At 41.9% G+C, this 21,080-nt stretch overlaps 1 protein-coding gene across 6 annotated transcripts in view; it reads left to right on the forward strand.

The window, feature by feature from the left end:
• Positions 1-21,080, forward strand: part of GALNT9 (polypeptide N-acetylgalactosaminyltransferase 9) — a 129,946-nt gene that overhangs the window by 47,169 nt on the left and 61,697 nt on the right. For all 6 annotated transcript variants that reach the window (XM_085593130.1, XM_021544476.4, XM_021544475.4 and 3 more), the window contains 3 exons: positions 1,354-1,528; positions 11,762-11,959; positions 19,691-19,808. In XM_085593130.1, the coding sequence (XP_085449256.1) occupies positions 1,354-1,528; positions 11,762-11,959; positions 19,691-19,808 (491 nt within the window). The remainder of the gene's footprint in view (positions 1-1,353; positions 1,529-11,761; positions 11,960-19,690; positions 19,809-21,080) is intronic.

The raw sequence follows: 21,080 nt of genomic DNA on the forward strand, positions 1-21,080 counted from the left end.
ATTTAATCCAAAATCCAAATATTGGTGAGCATATAGGGTGCTATTATCAGCATGTTTCACAATGCAATCATGTTTAAAGATTCTCAGGATATAAGAGACTGGTGTTGTTGTGTTTAAATTTGTACATTACACTTCTAGAACCGATTCATCTTCTAAAGTCATATTTATTTCCAATAAGCCTAAAATTTAACATTTCCTCCTCAGATAAACAGCTCTAAGTTCTTTCAGTTTTACATTGCTCTTACTTTTCAAGATCCCAAAGAGAAGGGAGAGCTGAGAGAAGAGATAACTCAAAAGAAAATAAGTTCCAGAACCTATAGATTTAAGAAAATGCCTATGCAATTCAGATTTCAATTATGGCAGTGTAACCTGTGGAGTAATTATGTGAGGCTGAAAAGTGTTTGAGTCAAGGCAATCCTGAGGAGAATTGAACTCATAATTTTTCAGTGAACTCTTATATGGCTTTTCTCTGCCACTCTTCTAAATAACTGGAGATTTATCAACTCTTAGATTCTAATGATAATGATTCTACTGTCTAATATAGATCAGAAAAATGAGGCTCCTAATGTCCTGGAAGCTTCTGCTAGTTTTCTGATAAATATATTTAGGCAAAAGCCACTTTATGAATAAGTTTCAGTGTAAATGAATTACCAAACTACATTGATTTAAAAAATAGGGAGACCATTTTGGTAATTTGCTTGTTTATAAGCCTCTTGAAATGAAGCTGAAAAAGGGTGAATGAGTTCTCCTCCATCTGTGATTGAATGCCTGAAAATGAACAAAAGAGAAGTCTATTTGAGATCTTCAATATCCATTTAGTTAAAAAGGAAAGAAGCCTGGTATTGAAGAATCTTAATTATATTTAAGGGAAAACCCTGAAAATTAAGGGAAATTAATTGTGATCTGAATTACATCTTGACCCAAATCCATTGAGGTTATTTTTCTAATTCCTACAGAACAGCATAAATCAGAAAAAATAAATCACCAGATTGACATGTTACACTTGTTTATGGTCAGAATTGCTCTTCCAAAGGCTGGTTGTAACCTAATGCAAATCATCAGAGAATCAGAATAGTAAATTTTTAAAAATATGTAGACAAACTACCTCTTCAACACTATACTCAAATCCATCAGGCAGTATTAAATTTGGGCACGTCTCTGGTGTGTGGGAAATTTCTCTGGGCTGAAACCCCTGGAGCTGCTCCATACCTCAGGGTTTGTTATCTGTGAGACTCAATGAAGGGTTTGGGAATATTTAAGGATTCCTCTCCCTTTCTGTTACAGAATAAACCACATCATTGCAGGGCGTTTCTCACTCTAAAAGTGTGTGTGGGTTTTCTCTGTGCCCTGCAGTTGAGCTGAAGTTTAACCTGGACCAGTACGTCCATAAGAGGTACCCGGGCCTGGTGAAGATCGTGCGCAACAACAAACGCGAGGGGCTGATCCGAGCCAGGATCCAGGGCTGGAAAGCAGCAACATCTCCCGTGGTCGGCTTCTTCGATGCCCACGTGGAGTTCAACATTGGCTGGTGAGTGCTGCCTGTGCCCAGAGGGACAGTGGCACTGGGACAGCTGCTGGCATCTCATCAGCAAGCACTGTTGTCGCTGCAGAGGCAGGACGGGAATGAAGAGACTCTGATTTAGAAGGCTGTTTAGAGTAAAACCCCCCTTTATTCAAAATACACCTCTCTTTTATACAGAGCTTCGCAAGGACCAAATCCATTGGTTCTGAAGTAAAAACAGTCCACACCATTGGTGCAAAGTGCTTGGTGCACAATGATAGAACTTAACCATAAACAATGTGAAAAACAAGAGAGATAAAGAATTATTTACATTCTTTCCCAGCTCTTTCCCAGGTCTCTGCCTGGCTAGAAACTCTCAGTTTCTGTCTTTGACTGAATCTGAGACCCACACACTGTGTTCCTAATTATTGCACCATTGCTGACAGGCTCCTGCAGTGGCTGCAAGACCCAAAAAAAAGCTGCTGTGCCTGGTCTAGCACGGCTCTGTGGAGAGAGAATGGGAACTGACCTCAGGGTCCTCATAAAACAGAAAAGCTGGACAGGACAGACGCAGATCAAACCAATATGGTTAATGCTATGTTCTCTGTTTATTAGTGAGAAGATGGCAGTTTTTATACACTTCCATATAGTTTACAATTTACAAAGGCACTCTGATTGGCAAGCTAACATTGTTTACCTTTGCCTTAAGGTGGTCAGACTTTTCACACTGCAGCTCTACTCTAATTCATGCTCAGATAGCTCATTACTGTGCTACAACTGAATTCTCACTGCATCAAAGGCTCCCAGGCCCCACCAAGGCCGCTTACCAGGCCTAGTCTGAGTGGGAGGTCAATTCTCGCTCCAGACATAAATCCTGCCCTCTGAGAAATTCTGCAACAGGGAACCACAATGGGTGTGAAATCCCAAAGCGGTCATGGGGAGACACCATTAAGGAGCCTCTGAGCTGGAGGATTTCAAGTGCTTCTTTTACCTCCTTGTAATTTTCTATCATTTCTTCTTAGAAACTTGAATACCACTCTGATTTCCTCATAAATTTCCTTGCCTTTACAACTGAGGAAAACATCAAATTATTGCCTGCATTCTTTTAAAAGGGCTTGAAATTAGCATGCCTTTCCCCATCCCCTTTTGGTTTAATGGGCCAGAAATGCATTTGGAATAAACCTTTGCAGCACCACTTGGTGGACAATATTTAGCATTACTGGAAGTTGGGACTGTAGGAACTAATCTGTACCATCAGCTGCAAAAGGACTTCTGGGACCTTTGGCATGTAAAACATGCATTTTCCAAAGATAGGCTGGTATTTGATAATGATGATGCAGAGTTATGGTGGAAATTATTATGCTCTGCAATTCTGGGAGATATCCTCAAATTAAAACTAAAAATAGCTGTACTTACAACTAGAGAGAAACTTAATTGCAAAGGAGTAGAGTGTTTATTTTTATATGTTCATGAATATCTTTATAAAATGGAAGATGCAATAAAATAAGTCTTGTAGTGCACCTGCTTTATGTTCATCCCATTTTTTTTCCTTAGGACTATGTTAGACTATAATAGCAGCTGTAATATTTTTCTAGAAGCTTAAGAGCTGGTTTAATTTGTTTATTTGCTTTTAAAGCAAGTAGATATTTCAAAATTTTTCAAATATTCATTTAGAATAATATCAGCTATGAGGCAGGATGAGGGACTGTGAAGAGCATGCGCTGGGTGCTGTCCCCAGTGCCTGTCCTGCCCAAGCTGGGGAGGATTTTCTGGGGCTTGAGGAGAATTTGTTATCATTTTATAAGGACATTGAGATCTGACTGATGTACTCTTGCCAGGGAAGATCAGCAATGGTGTCAGTAAGCAGGAAAGGGCTTTGTGGTTGCTTTGGGGTTTGTTAGGGTTTGATTTTTTTACTGCGCTGCTTTGCATTAATGTCAGAAGGGGTTGAGATCAGCATAGCAAGAACCTGGAATGCTCAGTAAATGAGTGTGTATGTCCAAGGGAAAAGGTTTGTGTTTTCTGCCCCTGCCTGGTGCACCCTCCTTCCAGCAGAGCTCTCAGGTCTCAGCTGCTCAGCTCAGCCAGGCTCTGCCCCTGCTCTGGGGCACTCGGTGATCAACGGGGACAGAAACGTGCTCCAGGAGCCTCCTGTGCCCCAGGAGCCTCCTGTGCCCCTTCATTTCAGAGCTGCACCTGTGGGCTCACAGTGTTCCCTGCTGCTCTTCTCCTCTTGTTCCCCTCCACCTTTGTGGCTCTCAGAGCCATCTCAAACCCTGCTCCGCCCACCCCCTCCTGTTTTAGTTCTGCTCACCTGTGCACTTGTGGTTGCCTGTCGTCTCCATTTTCACCTCATCTCCTTTGGCTGGGAGGAACTGAAGTCTTTCCATCTGGACTGCTCTGTTTTTTCCCACCAGGTTAGCACTGCCCCCACCCCACAGCTCTATAAACTCAGGAATCAGGTGGGAGTCTCTTGTTAAAGCTCTGCTGTTCTATTCTCCCACTCAGTTGCACCTTGCATGAATATTTCCCCCCATTTTCAATGCTTATTTATGTATTCAGAGGCCACTTGGATTGCTCCCACTAAAAGCTGTCTATGGATTATTTGTGAGGCAATTAAAAAGAAGCCAATTCCTTTACCACAGAAAAGAGCATTTAGCTTTCTCTTTGGTTTGTGTTCCATCTATAAGTCAAGTGCCTGCAGTGCAGTTTAGTTTCCCAGTCTATGACTGTTTTACCTGCCTAATCAGTTGGCAGATTAATTCGTAAAGAATCAAAGAAGGATTTCATAACTTTCTCATGAAATATGCAGGACTGAAAACAACAAAAAAACCAACTTCTTTAAACAATAGTGGCCCATTTACAGGTGGCTTTTTGCCTGATATCATACTATAGCATTTTATGGGCTCTCACAGCATTGCTCTCCAGGGACACTTCTTCTAAACTAAATTACAATCTGGTAGGATATAAAAAAATACTCTGCAACCTGGCAGGTCAAATTAGCTATTGAATTATTTATTTTGCTGTGCTTAATTGCTGCTTTTTGGCTTCTCAGGTGTAGAAATATGTTATCTCAGAGCAGTGATTTTCGACTGACCTGTTCCCCTTAAGGCTTTTGAAAGTGTGAGCCAATACAGCTGAGAGTGGGAGTGGAGACGATTGCCTGAAAGGGAGGCCATTGCTATTAATTCTCAAATGGAATTTTAAATCACAATTACAGGGTAATGTATGTGTACATTTCATATCTAAAATTCTACCTGTCCTGTTGGACTAGAAGCTGGTCTGATTTTAATGGTTACTTGATGTCAATGGGAGTCAGCAACCCAGCAGAACCAAGAGGGAGGAAAAGCTGCTGTGCTTTCCTCTCTGAGGGTGTAGTTAAGCTTGTTTAGTTCAGTTTTCCTTCAGTCCTCTGAAGATTAGAGCATTCCTGCTCTGACTTTTGGGTTAGGTCCACCCAGCATGCCTGAAGGCACCTCCTGAGAGCAGACCAGCACATCCTGGATGCTGATTGTGTTGCAGAACATGCAGAGCATTGTATAAACTCCTGTCTTTGAGAGATGGGAAAGAATAATATGACAAGGAGAAGAGACCTTCCCTACATTATGTCTGGGAGCAGGAAAGAGATTGCAGAGATAGGGTGTTAATTCTCTGGGTGAGAAAAAGGACACATTGAGTGAAGGAGAGCAGAAATCAGTACCTGAAAGGCAGAAACCACAATATATTAGCAGCCATAAAGAGGGTGCTAGGAGCCGTAAAAGAAGACATAATGATAGAGTATTATAGTTGCAGTCTATCTTAGGAATTGCTTTTGCTCCTATCACAGAGGTATTATCAGGGCACTGAATGGAGTTATGCAGTCCTGCAGTAATTAAAATTTTGCCAGACAAAGGGTGAGTTTCAATAAGGAAGCAGTGAAGTAAGAGGATTTAATCAAAAGATTTCAACATACCAGCCAGACAGAGCTTGACACGAGAAAGAGAACATGAAATATAAGTTGAGTGTTAAATATCAGATTGTGTCACACACATCCCATCATTTTGGATTATCCCTGAAGTTGATGTTGTTTTAAAAATATACAAAACTGGTGTTTTACTAAACTAAGAGCTAAAGATCAAGATCCCTAGGCCTGTGGATGATACTTTGCAGATGCCACCTTATACTGTAAGGTGCAATGCAGTTTATTGTGGTGGCCATAAGCAATGGATCCTCAAAAAGGTGTGTAAAGGAGAATGGAAGTTGATTTCCTCCTAATCTTCTACTGACTTGTGAGCCTTTGGGATCCATGGGACGGTGCCAGCCTACACGCAGAGGATGTACCAGAAAAGCAGGTTCAATATTCATCTACCTCAACAACCTGGAATGTTCACTGAAGCACCCTCATTGCTTTTCAGTGGTGCAGAAAAGAGCCATTGAAGTTTTTGAGCCAAAGAGCTGATCTTTAACTCTCCAGCAGGCGTTGGTGCTGAGTTCCCTCTGTTCCAGCTGGGGACTGTGGGTCTGAAACTTCCCTGGGCAAACATGGGAATGCTGATAGAGACGTCAGGCAGGACAGATGGGGAAGTTCTCTTAGAGACCGAGGAAGAGAGAATGAAATTTCTTTCTTTTTTACTTCTCTGAACACTTATTTACAGGAAAGGCATTCCACATTAAATATTCTGCAGATGGCCTCAGTGAAGAATTATGTATGTCAGTAGATCTGCTTGTCTGCATCTGATAAATGTATATTGTCAGTGAAATGTGAGGTAGCGTGTAAAATCATGCAAAATAAGCTTTCAGTTTATACAGCTTTCTTTTTCCTTACATTTCTCTGTTAAGTTTATACTTCATGGTACCTGACAGTGGTAGAGCCAGAGTAAAATACAGTGTTAAACCCACTGAGCCATAAAATCTAGCAGATGAGACCATGTTGTCTTTCATTTATGTCTTATAAGAACTCTTCCCTAACTGCTTGCAAGAAGAGGAAATTCTGATTTGTGAAAGGAGGACAAAGAAGGTTGGATTTTTCTTTTAATGTTAGTTCTTCATTTTTTTATTGGAGTGAAGAGTAGCGTAGTGATGGTGGAGAACAAAAAAAAAAAACAAAACAGGCATGTTTATCTCAAAAGAGCCCAGGGATCAGGGTATGTGGGTACCCACCTGGGATAGGGCAGAATCGGAGAGACATTTCCCAGTGCAATTCCTGCAGTCGTTTAGGAAAGGATTTACTTTTGAACAAATTTAGAAAAGGTGACATTTGGGCTGCAGGGAGGAATTTATTGACAAATGCCTTGTACAGCCATTCTAAGTAAGAACTGGAAGGTAAGGTCTGCTTCTCAGATGCTGCATGTCAGCAAAGCATCCCTGAAGCTGTGAAGGCCATTGAAGTGGCAGAGTTGGGCAGCAGAGGATCTGGCCTGCGGCATGCATGTGGATTCCCTTGGATCGTGTGCATTTATTCTGATGTTGTGCCTTTTTCAAAGTCTGCTTGAAGTCAGCAGGTGATTTTACATATTTAAAAAGGTGAATTATACAATCATGTGCGCTGAGGAGCTCATTACTAACTTCTTTTTATCTGTTTTTTATCTGGAAGAAGCTGTTCTTTTTAGCATTGTGACAAATCAGGCTTTCCCTTTGGCATGAATTCTCCAGCAATCTGATAAGGATGTAAGACAACACAGAGTTTTTGTTTGCTGTGGTTTCCTGTGGGGTTTGAGCTGCTCTAAATCAAGCCAGTGTTAAATACAGAATGCATATATGTTCAGAGATAGACTTACAATAGGATTAGAGAGGCCTGTGTGATCACAGTATGGCCCCTGCCTTTGCTCTCAATCTTCTTACAGGCTTTTTCTGTACTCTGGCTTACATTCTGCCTTCCAACTCTTTTCTTACCTCTAGTGTTTATCTTGGGAGCATTTATTCTTTGAATCCTACAGAACCAACATTACTGGAACTCCCAATAAAGTCATCATGGGTGCTCAACACCTTGGAAAATCCGCTGTTAATGAAGAGATCTTTCCACTGGTAGGCAAAAGCATCAAATGCATGTTCTGTTTAGTGATGTGCTCAACAGACTTGGACAAATCAAACTGAATAAAATTGAAGTGAAAATACCCTTTAGCTTAGTGGAGTCTACAAGAGAACTAAATTTATTGTCCTTTCTCTTCTGGTTTTATCCGTTCACCAACAATCTATTCAGAGAGAGAGGAGGACACTGACAAATACATTGTTTTAGAGAGGATGGAAGGGAGAGGATCTTCATATGTCACTCAAATTCCAGTCTAAATTGTCTGCTTGATTTTTATTAAGTGGCAAAAAACCTACTTGGATGATGTGAAGCACTGCCTTTAAAGCAGAATCTTTTGATTATATTTAGTTTACTGAAATCCATCATGTCTGTGAATATGCCTGGGAGAACTTTCCCTCTTGCTCCAGTAAATAACTCATTAACAATGCATGCTGCTCTTTGCCCATAAAGTACCTTGAATCAGATGCAAACTAGGAACCTAATATTTTTGCACCTAAGAAAAATGGAGATGGATTCCAAAATCCACATCTGGTTTATGCACCTCATCAGGCAGGGGTGAATCCTGCTCACTGCCAGCAGTGGCCAAGTGGCAAGGCAATCCTCCAAGCATGTATTGCAGCTCGTCAGCTCAGTGTGTTGGACATCCTTGAACTTCAGCAACCTTTTCCCCTCTTATCCTTTCATTCCTGTGAGCTGCCAGAAGCACCTGACTTCTGCAGATGGACAGCAGAAAAAACAAGGCAAAGTGGAAAAAAAAAACACATGGAAAGAATGCTGGTGTCTATAAAGAGGAGTGGTAAATTTACACAATAAAGTAGCAGTTTGGAATTAGTAAAAAAAATTTAGAAATTACTTGGAACGATTTAATCATAATTCTTTTTAAAATCTGAAGCAATTACATAAAGCCAGAGTGACCAGGAAGGTTGACAAAGGATTTGCTGAATGTGCAGCTCAACTCAGCTTTACAGAGCAACTCTGAGGCTGGACTTTTCTAGCCATGAATAGCAATGAAAGCCTCTCATATTCCATGGATTACTCAAGATAAGCAATGCAAACACAGTGCATTTCCAGTCCTGTTCAAACCCACAGTCCTCCTTTATTGGCCATTACCTGGGGATCTTGGCAGGCAGACAAACAGCCCACCAGCAGTGTCAGCAGTGAGAGGGCTCTGGCAGGATCTGGGATTGGAGTGTTCCTGCACATCTCACAGAGATGAGATGAGCCTCTGAATACCCCATTGCTCTCTCTGCTGTCTTTTATAGGGCAGGACAGGCTGTGAAATCTCTCAGGTATGCAATGTTTAATTAAAAGGCTCTCCATTCTCCGTTTTTGCTAAGAGAACAGCTCTGTCCTGGATTTTCTCTTTCCATCTGTGACTCAGAGCCTACTTTCTTACTTGTGGGTGTGAAAATATTTTGAAATTAGGTAGCTGCGCAGTCTGTCCAGATACTGAATATTTCCTGTTCCTAACACATGTGATTGCCACACATCTGGGTACCAAGAGAGCTAGGAAATCACCTCCATGGGTGAGATGGGAGGTTTAGAAGATGAAGTTCCAGCAGTTGCTTTCATACCAATTGACTCCATAACCTTGGCACGGCACTTGACTTCATTTGTGACCTGAGGGTAGAGAAATCAACTCTTGTTGAAGCAGTAATATCTTAACTATGTACATTTCTTGAGTGCAGGAGACTTAAAGAGAACATCCACCATGAGGACAGATGCCTCAGATTTCATGAAAGTTCAGAATCTGTGATTTCACATTAATAGGTTGACAGAGTAATGGAATTTCATCCTGCATTTTGACCCCAACTGTTGTATTACACTCCAAAGATCCCCCTTGTGCCATTAAGATGCAAAACATCATGTCAGGAGTTAATAAATGTGAGCCACACAAATATGAAAACACAGAAATTCCTCAGGTGTAGAGTGACAGGAGTAGTTTGGTAATGGTTTGTGTGAGAACAGCTCTAGGGAATAGATTGTTCTTGATGTAAAGAAGAAAATGAGGACCCAGGTTAGCATTTCTAAGACTCAAGTATTGGATTAACACAATCACAAATATGATTAAGGGCTAAAACCCAGTGTGACTGTTGAATATTTTCTTCACATTATTTCTCTAACCATTATTTGGGATACACTTCAGCAGTTCAATTTTAAGATGTCTTGCAAAGTAGCAGGCTAAATTCCCTTTATATTCAAAATAGGCTCCTCTGGAACATTATTAATCTCACCCAGTTTCAGTGTCTACATTATTATGAGAAGCATCTGACTATAAAAGTGCCAGCCTCTGCCTCTCTCTGCTGAGAATGAAAGTTTGAGGCAATTACTGTGCCTGTGGGGGGTCCATTGCAGGTATCTGACATTAAGGGAGAAAAAAAATCCCTATCTTCTTTCAGCTTTTCCATTACACAATCTCAATCTACCCTACAAAGTAAAATACTTGAAAAATGAGCACCCCAGGAGGAACTGTAGAAGGGACATGAAACCTTCAGGATAGTTTTGGGTATGATGGTTAAACAGTCTTGCTTTGTATCAATATAAACATGACATTAATTGAGGACTTGAGGATTTGGTGATCAAAGAACTCCCACCAAGAGAGATAAAAGTATTCTGGAAAACTCCAGTCTTTCCTTGTTTGTCAAAGACCTGTTTCCAGAATCAGACAGTGATGAATGACAGAGTTTGATTCTTGCAAAGGAAACCCATTTGCAGATTTTTGCTTCAGTAGGCATGCAAGCAGCTTTCCTGCTTTGCAGGGCAGGTCTGGAAATCAGACCCAAGCATAATAAATTTGTTCAAGCCATGGGAGTCAAGCAAACAATTAGTGACACCTGTGCCTGTTGTCTGGTGTTTGGAAATCCTTTGTTTCAGAGTTTAGAGGGAGAAGGAGAGCTTTATGCCTGTGTCTGGGCATGGAGTCACCAGACTAGTGATGGCATCCATCCTTCTGTATTTTCTTCTGCTGCTGAGCAGAGATAACATGATGGAAAGAACAAAGCAGATTCAACTTTTCTGCATTTTTCCCTGCTTTTGTCAGATTTGCAAGAGTTTTTCTGCTACCCACTCACTGGTTTTTAGGACACTTGATATAATATATAATCTCATACTGATAAGGGAAGTGGCTTATCCAGATCTGGTAGGTCATACTGGCTCTATGAGGGTGCACAAGTGTGGCCTAAAACCCACATGAATTGAGAGTCTGAACCATGTACAGTATCTTCTGCTGGCCTAAAAGAACATTTTTATGCTAACAAACAAAATATGAGGTAACAAACTTGAAACCTCTAAGGAGCAATTTTCTTCTGACCGACAGCAAGAGAAAAGTGAGAAAAGATCAGTGTTCAAATCCTCCTACCTCTGTGAGTCGCAGCAAACCACCATTCCCTTAAAGATCCATGTGAGAGCTCTGCAAAAATTTCAAAGCACATTTCAAGGGGAAACACACAAAGGAGTGAGCCAGTGGCTCTTTCTAATACTGCTTTGAGGAATGATTTCCACCCTTATGTAAGTCTGCTACCTCTTTGGATCAGTTTCTCTGTAAATTCATAGCAAACTCAGTCTATCTTGGTCAGAAATGAGTGCTTGCACTGAAGCTTTTTACTTTCCTTTTGGGATGTAGCTTCTGTGGAAAGCACATTGATGTTTTAAAGCCTTTTGAAATGGTTGAACATTTCCTGCAGTTCGCTGCTTTTGCACCATCTGGCACCTGAAATCTTCTCATCACCAAAGAGGTTTTAGAAGGCATAATGCAGCCACATTTGTCATTCAAACTAGATGTGATGAGGTCAGTCTTGGGAAACAGGATTAAAATCTTTGAGTAACCTTCAGATTCTTGCAGTGTATGTTTAGTTCTTCAGGCCATGCCAGCCAGTATTTAATTGCTGCCAGGAATCCTGGTCATGTAGCCAGTAGGAGAACATTTAGCTGCTATTGGTGATTGTGTCTCTCAACATTTGTCCATTGTGAAGTGAATTAACAGTCTCCAGGCCTCAGAATAAGTATTTGGTCAAATTTTGTGTTGTTAGGCTCTGGCCCAGCTTGAGAGAGGTGTTAATTCCCATGCAGGTGTGCAGTGCCCCACACCAGTCCTGCGGCGTGTGGCTGCGCTCTCTACCCCGTCCCTCTCTACCCTGCTCTGGCTTTTCCATCTCACTGCACTGGATTAGAGAATCTCATTTTACCAGCCTGCAAAGCAGGGCCTGGGCTGACAGGATGGCTGTAAAACCTTGTGCTGCTCTCATTGCTCCCAGGGCAGAACCCGCGCTCACCCGCATCAAGGAGGATCGCAAGCGGATCATCCTGCCCGCCATCGACAACATCAAGTACAACACCTTTGAAGTGCAGCAGTACGCCAACGCCGCCCACGGCTACAACTGGGGGCTCTGGTGCATGTACATCATCCCACCACAGGACTGGCTGGATAAAGGGGATGAGTCAGCTCCCATCAGGTAAATCTCCCCCGTGCTGTCCCTTTGGGCCGAGTGGCGTTTCCGTCTCGGCCGTCTGCCGAGGGGGAATTTAGGTGAGCGAGGCTACAGGCTTTGTGCAGGAATTACAAAATGAGCCTGGAGAAAACTGATGGCTCCACAAAAGCTGTGGATGCGTGTGCTGCCTCTCGGAGCTGCCCCACAATGTATATGAGTACTCTGGCTCTTGGCGTGTGCTTCAAGTTTGTGATCTGGCCATTAGTAGGATAGCAGGATCCTTTTCATCTAACCTTTTATTTTCCAGTGGATTCTGACCCATTGTGTACATGAGAAACAAAGGAATTGTGTGTTCTGGCCATTAGTAGGATAGCAGGATCCTTTTCATCTAACCTTTTATTTTCCAGTGGATTCTGACCCATTGTGTACATGAGAAACAAAGGAATTGTGTGTTCTGGTCATTAGTAGGATAGCAGGATCCTTTTCATCTAACCTTTTATTTTCCAGTGGACTCTGGCCCATTGTGTGCATGAGAAACAAAGGAATTGTGTGTGTGATTGCAAAGAGGCTGGTTTCACTCCTGTTCTGTGAGCAGCAGTCTTGGTCATCAGGCCAAACCAGAGCTTCCCTGGAGCACCACTGGGAGCTGTGTTTGAGAGCTGGTCTTTTTTGCTTTTCTTTGTGGGCTTTTTCTTTGTGTTAGTTTGTTTTTGTTTGTTGTTTTGGGCTTTGTTGGTTGGTTGTGGGGATTTTGTTGGTTTTTTGGTTTTTGGTTTTTTTTTTTTTTGAGAACTTTGCACATATTCAGAGTTTTCCTATTGGCTGAATTTTAAAATTAACCCACAGCAGACCATGTAGTCAGTGTATCCATTTACTTTTCCCTACAAGAGAACATTGTACATTACAGAAATGGAATTTTCTGAGGAAAGGCCATTACAGGAATTGTGAAGGTATTTGTGTGAATTGTTACAGAGGGAAAACTGGAACTGGTGTGAAAAGGGCTTTCTCTCCCCTTCATTTGAAAATTCACATCTCCTAGCCTTTCATCTCCAGTGCAGATGCTTGTCTAACAGCTCCTCTGGGACATATTGTGCTGGGATAAGGGTACTGCTGTTACCAACTCTAGAAATAAATACTAAAAAATGTGAAGCCTAAGTATGCACTTTAGAATGCTCTTATTTTTAAGACTTCTTAAGAAGGACACAAATTACCAGCTTAAAAGCATCTTCATTTTCATGTATATTGGCTTCTTTTTAAAGTAAGCTAAAACTCTACTGCATGGTCTCAGTGTGGGCTGTGGCAGAGAAGCTGATGTACTTCCCTTCCAGTGCAAATCTTGAGTTGACAGACCCTGCAAAGTTTATCCAAGCATTTCCAACACACCCACATTAAAAAAAAAAAAAAAGCCAGTAATCTTTTGGAAGTGAAAAGACACTGACATACTGATCACATTTCTAAGTGGTCAGAGGGATGTGAGCACCTCACAGGATCCTTCCCTCGTGAAGAGTAATATTTTAATCTGTATTTGACCAAGTGTTGCAAATTGTACTCAGGTTCATTCTCATGCCTCGTGACTGCAAAACAGCACTATACAGTAATATTAACCTTATTTACTGCAGGACAGCACAGTCCATCATCACTGACCTTTTGCTGGGCTTGAAACCTCAATAAGCAGGGAAGTAATTACTTAGGAAATCAGTTTTCCTGGATAACATGCCCTGCTTGCCTCACATTGTTTTAAAAGTGCAGATGTTTTATACCTTTTTCACTCAGCCCTGAGAAAGTTTATTGATAAAGAAAATTAATCATCCAAAGCTTTCACTCCTGAAAGGTTTTGTGCACTTCATGACTCACAATTTATATGTGAAATCACTGTAGTAATTTTCTCATGGATTGCTCCAGTATTTTAGTATCTTCTGTTCTGGAGACAATGATCACATAACAGATAAGAGTGAACTAAGAGGTTAAACCTCAGCAATAAAGGGCCTGATTTCCCAAGAACTTCCCTCAGATTTCCATTCAGGCTCTTGCTGGTGCCACGCTGGCACTGACGGGCTGACACAGAAGTGAACAAATGCAAAGTCAAGCACTGAGCAGTGTTAAAATCTGATGCACATGAGTAGCTGGCTCCCAAGAGCAGTAATTTTACTCTGAACCCGAATTCAACAGTGCATAAACTGCCCAGAGACAGATGAGACAAGCAGCACAAGGAGAAGAACACCCAACCCTTGCTGGCAAATATCAGGAGCACTAACACACTGTCACTGCCTAAGCATCTCTTCTGCAAATTAACAATCCCATGTCCAAAAATGCAGACACATCCACATGGAACCATGAACACTTCCATGGGGATGTGACAGCCTGGTCAGAGAGTGAGAAAATGAGATTCGTTTTCTCACAGTGGACTTGTGAAACTTTTTAGAGAGTTATAGAGAAACAATAATAACCTGTTAGTGTAAACAGCCTGCAAGTGGTGTTTCCTACTCTGTTTTTCTGTTCTTCTCAAAAACTGTTTGTGAGAAAGATGTTTTTGTTAATTAACCAATCAAGTAGAATGTGTAAAAACTATCTATAGAAAAAGAGAACTTTTCATATTAAAACTGCTGCTGTGCAAACCAACCTTCTAGTGAATCTGTGTCATGTCTTACTCAGCAGCAATACTTCCACGTCTCCCTGGGCACAAATTCTCTGAAGGGCAGGGATGGAGGAGAGCAGAGCATCCCCTTTATGGCCACACTGCACGGTGTGCTGAGGGGCCTCAGAAGCTGTAGCACCTGGATGGATTTGCTAAAGCATTTGGGTGTTGTGCTGTTCTTGCCTGTGGAAATTTAATGTGATTTTGTGGCTTTTAAGTGACATGCCAGTGTAATTATGGTAGTGGAAAGAGTGACTGTGTGGGTGTTATTGATGAAAACAATTAGGAAGTCTGTCCTTAAGACAGATTTGAAAGTGGTCATGGTGGGAACTTACTAGCTGTGGAATATTTAAAGTATGTTTTCAACAGGAAGGCAAAGTCAGGCTAGTGAGCAAGCTTTTTCAAAATATCAGATGTGACTTGGTTTGGTGCAGGTTTTGGTTTTGTAACCAGCTTTCCAAATCACACACTGGAACCATGATTCCTGTTTCAGTCCACTTTGCAAGACAGAAACTGTGCACTTTGCTGGTGTTTGAATCCATGTGTCTGTCCAGTGCATCATAAGATTGCAAAGCTGCTCATCAGCATGAAAACTGGAAGTCCATTTAGTCCTTGCTACCACTGTCCCTCTTAAAGCTTTCTTTGACAGAGTTTTCAGCAAGTAGTGGGTTTGGTCTGTTCCTCTGTGTATTTTGTGAAAGAAAAGACTGGTAACAAATAACCCTGTGACTGGTTTTGTGGTTGGTGTAGCCAAATCCTTTCTGCCAGATCTCCAAAGGGATTAGAGATTTTCAGCATTAAAGAACATGTGTACCCTGGTATCAGTGAGGATCAGAGCCCTGGCATTTTTCATGTTTGCACTGTATGAATAAATATCATCCATTGCAGAATTGGGTGAGGCATTTGGAAAACACAGTCCAATTCCTGTTTTTTTCTGGGACTACACAACAGATGTGCTTCTTTCCTAAGAATTTTTGCCTTTGAACAATTTCTTGAACAATGACAGTGGTGTGATTCTACTCAGCCTTGCTGGGAAAGAGCAGGAACTGTCCCTCACACCAGTGGGTCATTCATGGGCAGTCATGTCAAGTATGCACCATAAAATGTCACATCAGCTGTTGTGAGCTAAGTGACAAAAGGGAACGTGGCCTTGAAGTGCTAACAAAGGTGAAGAAATAGCAAGAACAAGGTATCAGATGTTGTAAAGATTTCTGATGCACTTTAAAGTTGGTTCTTTTTTCCCCTCCACGTTAATACTCTGAACTCCAGAACAATTGATGTTCCCTGAGTTGGCTTCTGCAGGCAATCCATTTTACATGTTTGACATTTGAGATGGAAGATGTCTGTAACGTGAAGATTTAAATGAGAATTGTTATTTTGACACGCTGTGTCCATCATGTCATTTTCCATTCGTGTTCCTGTGAGCATGCTGCCCAAAAATGTCCTTATCATCTGGCAACACACTGAGTAACAAAGGATCTATTTCAGAGGCTTCTAATGAATTTGACTATGCATTGAAACAAGCTGGGTTTTTAATGCATGCTGCATTTTTTTTTCCCTGGGTTTTGGAACAGCAAGGAAGGTTTCTGGTATTCTGAACTCTGGCTCTGACTTGTCTTCCCTCACCTGCTGTGATTATGATGGACTGCTCTGCATTTGATTTCTTGATCAGCAGCCACTAATATTAGAGTCATTAGTCAGCCTCACCCAGCCAAGCTGCACAGCTTTCCATTTTATCTTCCTCCAGCAGCACTGGTGCATTTCATTGTTGCATATGTTCTCACTTACTGCTTTAATATGCCATAGCTTGGTACCAGTGGGGATGTGTATGTACATGCACTGCATCAGCTGCTCCAGAGAGCTCCTGTTCCTCGCTCATGGACATAAATTCGAGTTTGATGTGCCCCCAGTGAAGTGTTTTGTGCTGCTGCTTCTATCTGAGACTGTGTGTGCCCATCTCACGTGCAAGTCAGGCCCTGTGCTGCTCTGCAGTAACAATTGAAGCCAATCTGAGCTCTCACTACTCTGGGAAGAAATCCACCTGTGTACCTGAGCTCAGGAGGTAAAATCTTCCATTATAAACCATGCTGCCATGTAATAATAAAACTGGTGACTGTTTATTGACTGTCCATAGCCATCTTTTCAGTTTCTGGTTCACAGGAGCCTGCAACAAAGCTGTTTTGCTTTTATTTGTCCAGGTTCTGATGGGTGTCCTGCCCATTCAAAAAAATTTACTTCCACAGGGCATCAGAGAGTTATTCTGCATCCATATTTGCACTGCCTTTCTAGATGAGCATTAGCTTGCCATCTTGTCTTTTTTCCCCTAGATCTCCTGAGCAGCAAATCTGTCCTTGAGTTCTGTTCTCAGGGCCTGGTGTGACCCTTTCTTGAGCTGTAAGAAAAATAGAAATGCTTCTGCAGGTACCATGCAGGTTTCCCCACCTACATGTCAGACGAGGGCTGAGGTGATGTTTAAGAACCTGAATCAAAGCAACATCCTGCTGGGAGAGGTGGAACGCTCAGATATGATGTGTGATGTGTCATTTGAAACTCTTTGTCTCTCTCATTATACTTGTATATATACATTCATGCTTATATATTTATTTATGGTTCTATTTGTGTTTGAATTCATGTGATCATTGTGAGTGTTTGTCAGTTTTCCTGGAAATTGCAGTTGGCTGCTCAGGAAAATGTTTCAAATGTGACCTGATTGCATTGTACACATATGTATAAATAAATACATATATATAAATAAATATATAAAAATATATGCTGATCTTAAGGCAGGAGAGAAAGTTGCATAAGGCAGAGGAAGACTGACTGTGCCATGTGCAGTTTAGTCGCCATCCTTTTCTCTTTCACTGGTTCTTGGTGAAGTCCTCAGGCATCTCCCTTCAGTATGGGGAAGGAGAGGGATGCACCTAGCTGGAGAAATGGGTGTCAGCACCTGCTGGAATTTTAGCAGCAGAGCTGTGCTCCTGGGGATCTCACTGCCACAAACCAGCCCTGACTCAGTCCTGCAGCAATGCCTTTCTTCCCTGGGCAGCGTGCCCTCTGTTCCCTGTGCCCATCCCATGCAGGGCCTCTCTTCCTGCTGCTGCTGGAGGGAGGGAGAGTTCACCCCCAGAAACCTCTCTGTGCTTTCCCTTTCCCAGGGTATTACCCAGAGAAATGTTTCTCCCATGTCTCCCTTGCTACAGCAGTGCTGTCAGATCATTCCCCCAAACTGACCATGCTGTATCTTTCTCCAGTACAAAATCAATGCAATTCTAGGCTGCATTTTAAGCTTTTAACTGCAAAACCCATTTTGCTGTGTTTCCCACATTATCCTTTGAGTGCTGCTGTTGATTATAATTAATCCTTATAACATCCTCCATTGTGTCAAAGAATATTCCACAGATCAATTAAGTTTCACAACACCTTTGAGGTGCTGATAAAAAATAGTATACTTCTAATTGCTGCTTTCTCCTTCTAGAAGTGGCTCTGTTTTACTAGAGAGTGCATGATTGAGGGAAAAGGTTGTTATATATAAAGCAGGTTAATATCTTGTGCTCTGAAGCTGTGAAGTGCTGGGGGCACTCACCTTCTCATGTGCTGCCCCTTGGGCAGTGAGCAGTGGGTAAGAGGTGCTAACACAGCTGCTTCTGCTCATGTGGCCATCTCTAGCTTCCGAAATAAAACTGCTGCTCTGCACTAAAAGTGGTGGATGTACTGGAGTATTTCAGGTACAGGAAAAACCCAGTTCTAATGCCAAGTGAGGGCCTTGAGCTTAATTCAAGCACATTTTTGAAAAGTCTTTGTGATATGTCAGTGTGACACTGTAGTCCAGTATAAAATTATAAAAGCTGGATATTGTTCCTTCTGTCATTGTTCTGGTATTGTTTTTCACTCCTGAAAACATTTTTTTTCCCCAAAAAAATTGTGAAAGCTTGTGAAGTCTATATTTGAATATATATAATGAGAAGAAATAAACCCTGGAAGGGAGAGAGGGAGTTGCAAAGACTCAGTGGCATTTGTTTGTGAGTGATGATTATGTAGTTGCATCTGAAATGTATTTCCCACCCCCATTCAATTAACAACTCAGGGGTTTAATGGACAGAGCCTACAGCTGCAGCAATTCATCCCCAGAGAGAGAAAGATTCCAGCACCTGAGAGCAGTCTGCAAAGCCTGACAGTACCATTCCTCATTAGAAAGGGAGGAGATATCTTCATGGGAACATCCTGCTGCTGTAAGGAGCTGCCTCCAGAGGATTTCTGTGGGGGAGATGGGGCTGGAAAAAGAACGAGTCTAAGCCCAAACTAGCATCTCAGTTTTGCAAAGCAGTGATGCCTTGATCCAGTGAAGCCCATGTTTAGCTTTGAATGCATGGAAAGAAAAATGAAGAAAGTGGTGTGTGTTTCTCCCCCCAATCTCCTTCTCTCTTTTATCGTGGGTAAAACTTAAAAAAAGATACCTGAAATATCCCCTCCAAGGCTTATTTCATTGCAAAGGTTCTGAATTTCCTTACCTTGGTTGTATCTTTCTTTCATTTTAGTTCCAATATCAAATTTATTCCTTGTTAGCCTAAGATATGCTTTTCAGTGGTACAAAATGTGAAATCAAGATGTATATAGGATATTTCTCATCCTGTGTACAGGAGAGCTCTCAGCTTTTTTAGGCAAATCTGTTTCCAGGCTTGGCTCTGGGAAATAAAATCAGGAAGATGCATTTTATCAAATAACTTGAATTTATAGATGCAGAGATCCTGGTGTATAAATATATGCATCACCAGAGGATGTAAGTGCCCAGGCAGGAGTATCCAGGTTAGAAGTGGTCTCAAATGAATCAATTTCTGTTGAATCATTCTCTAGTTAGAAGTGGTCCCAAAGCTCTACAAAAACCTGTGTGGTTTTTGTTTTGTTTGTGATTCAACAGAAAGTCTTCAGAAATTACAGCAGCAAATAGAGAAGTACTGGAATTTCTTGCATACCTGAAGTGCCATGTGATTGATGGTAATTGGTAAATTTAGAATGTAAATTTGAATGCTAAGAACTGTTTAATCTGTGTAAATTTGTTATGAGGTGGGATCTGTAAGAGCTAATCAATGGCTTAATTTTTTTGTTTTGATCTCTCTGTGCAGGACACCAGCCATGATTGGATGCTCTTTTGTGGTGGACCGAGAGTATTTTGGCGAGATTGGCCTGCTTGACCCTGGCATGGAGGTCTATGGAGGAGAAAACATCGAATTAGGCATGAGAGTGAGTAACCAAGAGACTTTGTGCATGTGCAAAGAGTGCTGGGGAGCTTGTGGGCCAGCAGAGCTGCTGTCTGCCTGATGGGCTGTTATGCTGGAGTAATGGATGATGCAACACTCTGGAAGTGACAGTGCCAGCAAATTAATGTTCATGGCCTTGTGGGCCTTGAGAGAACTGAATATGCTTTATTGGAATATGCTTTATTGGCTCACCCTGTCAGTGTCTGAACCTGTCGGAACTCAAAATGTCCCTCAGACATTTTTGGATGTTCCAGGCTCAGGTCAGAAAGCATTTGAGACTCTGGCAGGCAGCTGGAAACAGCTGTGATTTTGGATTTGAACCATGGAATGAGTTACCAACCTTGCAGGAAGAACAAGAAGTCACAAAAGTTTAGATATTACAGTAGAAGTAGTCGCAAAGTAAAGGGAAGAATTTTTTAGTGCTGTACAGGGGGGTTTTGGTTTTGTACATAGGGGTCAGAGGTTTTAAGATGGATTTGGGATTTGGGCCTGCCCTGTTCTCCCTCTTTCTCCTTCCTTACCTCCATGTTCTTGGTGATGTTGGCACTCACAGATTGGTTTAGAGTAGAAAGGCACCATTTAATATAGGTAATAGGCATTGGGGAAAAACTGTAAACATGTAACACGTAATGTACCATATAAAAGACAGCAGCAGCCCTGGGCAGGGAGAGAAGAAGCAGTCGGGGTCAGAGAGGATGTCAGGGTGTGTGTGTGCCTCTGCCTGAGCTGTGAGCAAACCACAGCAGCCCCAGAAGAAAATCTTTTAGATAACTTGCAATAAACTGCCTTGAGACCAGACAACAGAAGAATACTGAGCCTTTCTTTGGAAGCTCGGGTTGGAGAGACTTTTCCACCACACAGAGCCACCCCTGACCTAGGGGTGAGCTCTGGCATGAACCCAGTGAGGAAGGTTTTCCCTTTTCCCAGTACCTTTCCTGGTGCAAACAGCCACTCTAAGTCTCCATGTGCTCATTGCCCTTAGCTGAGGTTGTACATTTGTGGTCTGACAGATGTAATACCCACAGAAAACTAAGGCCAGGCTGGCAGAAGTCAGTTGTAATGTTCATCATACACACATTATGAATCTAGGATGTTTCACCACTCTAAGGATCCTCCTTTTAGAGTAATACAGGGTGCAGGTATTCAATCCTGTTGGACAGGTCAGTGTGAAGTGTGGACAGATGACTTTGGAATATCAATCCCTGTGGCCTGAACCTAAAGGAGGTTTGATACCTGTGATCTCTTACCCTTGATT

Source organism: Lonchura striata, chromosome 15 (genome assembly GCF_050655825.1).
Source record: "Lonchura striata isolate lonStrDom1 chromosome 15, ASM5065582v1, whole genome shotgun sequence".
Classification (NCBI taxonomy): domain Eukaryota; kingdom Metazoa; phylum Chordata; class Aves; order Passeriformes; family Estrildidae; genus Lonchura; species Lonchura striata.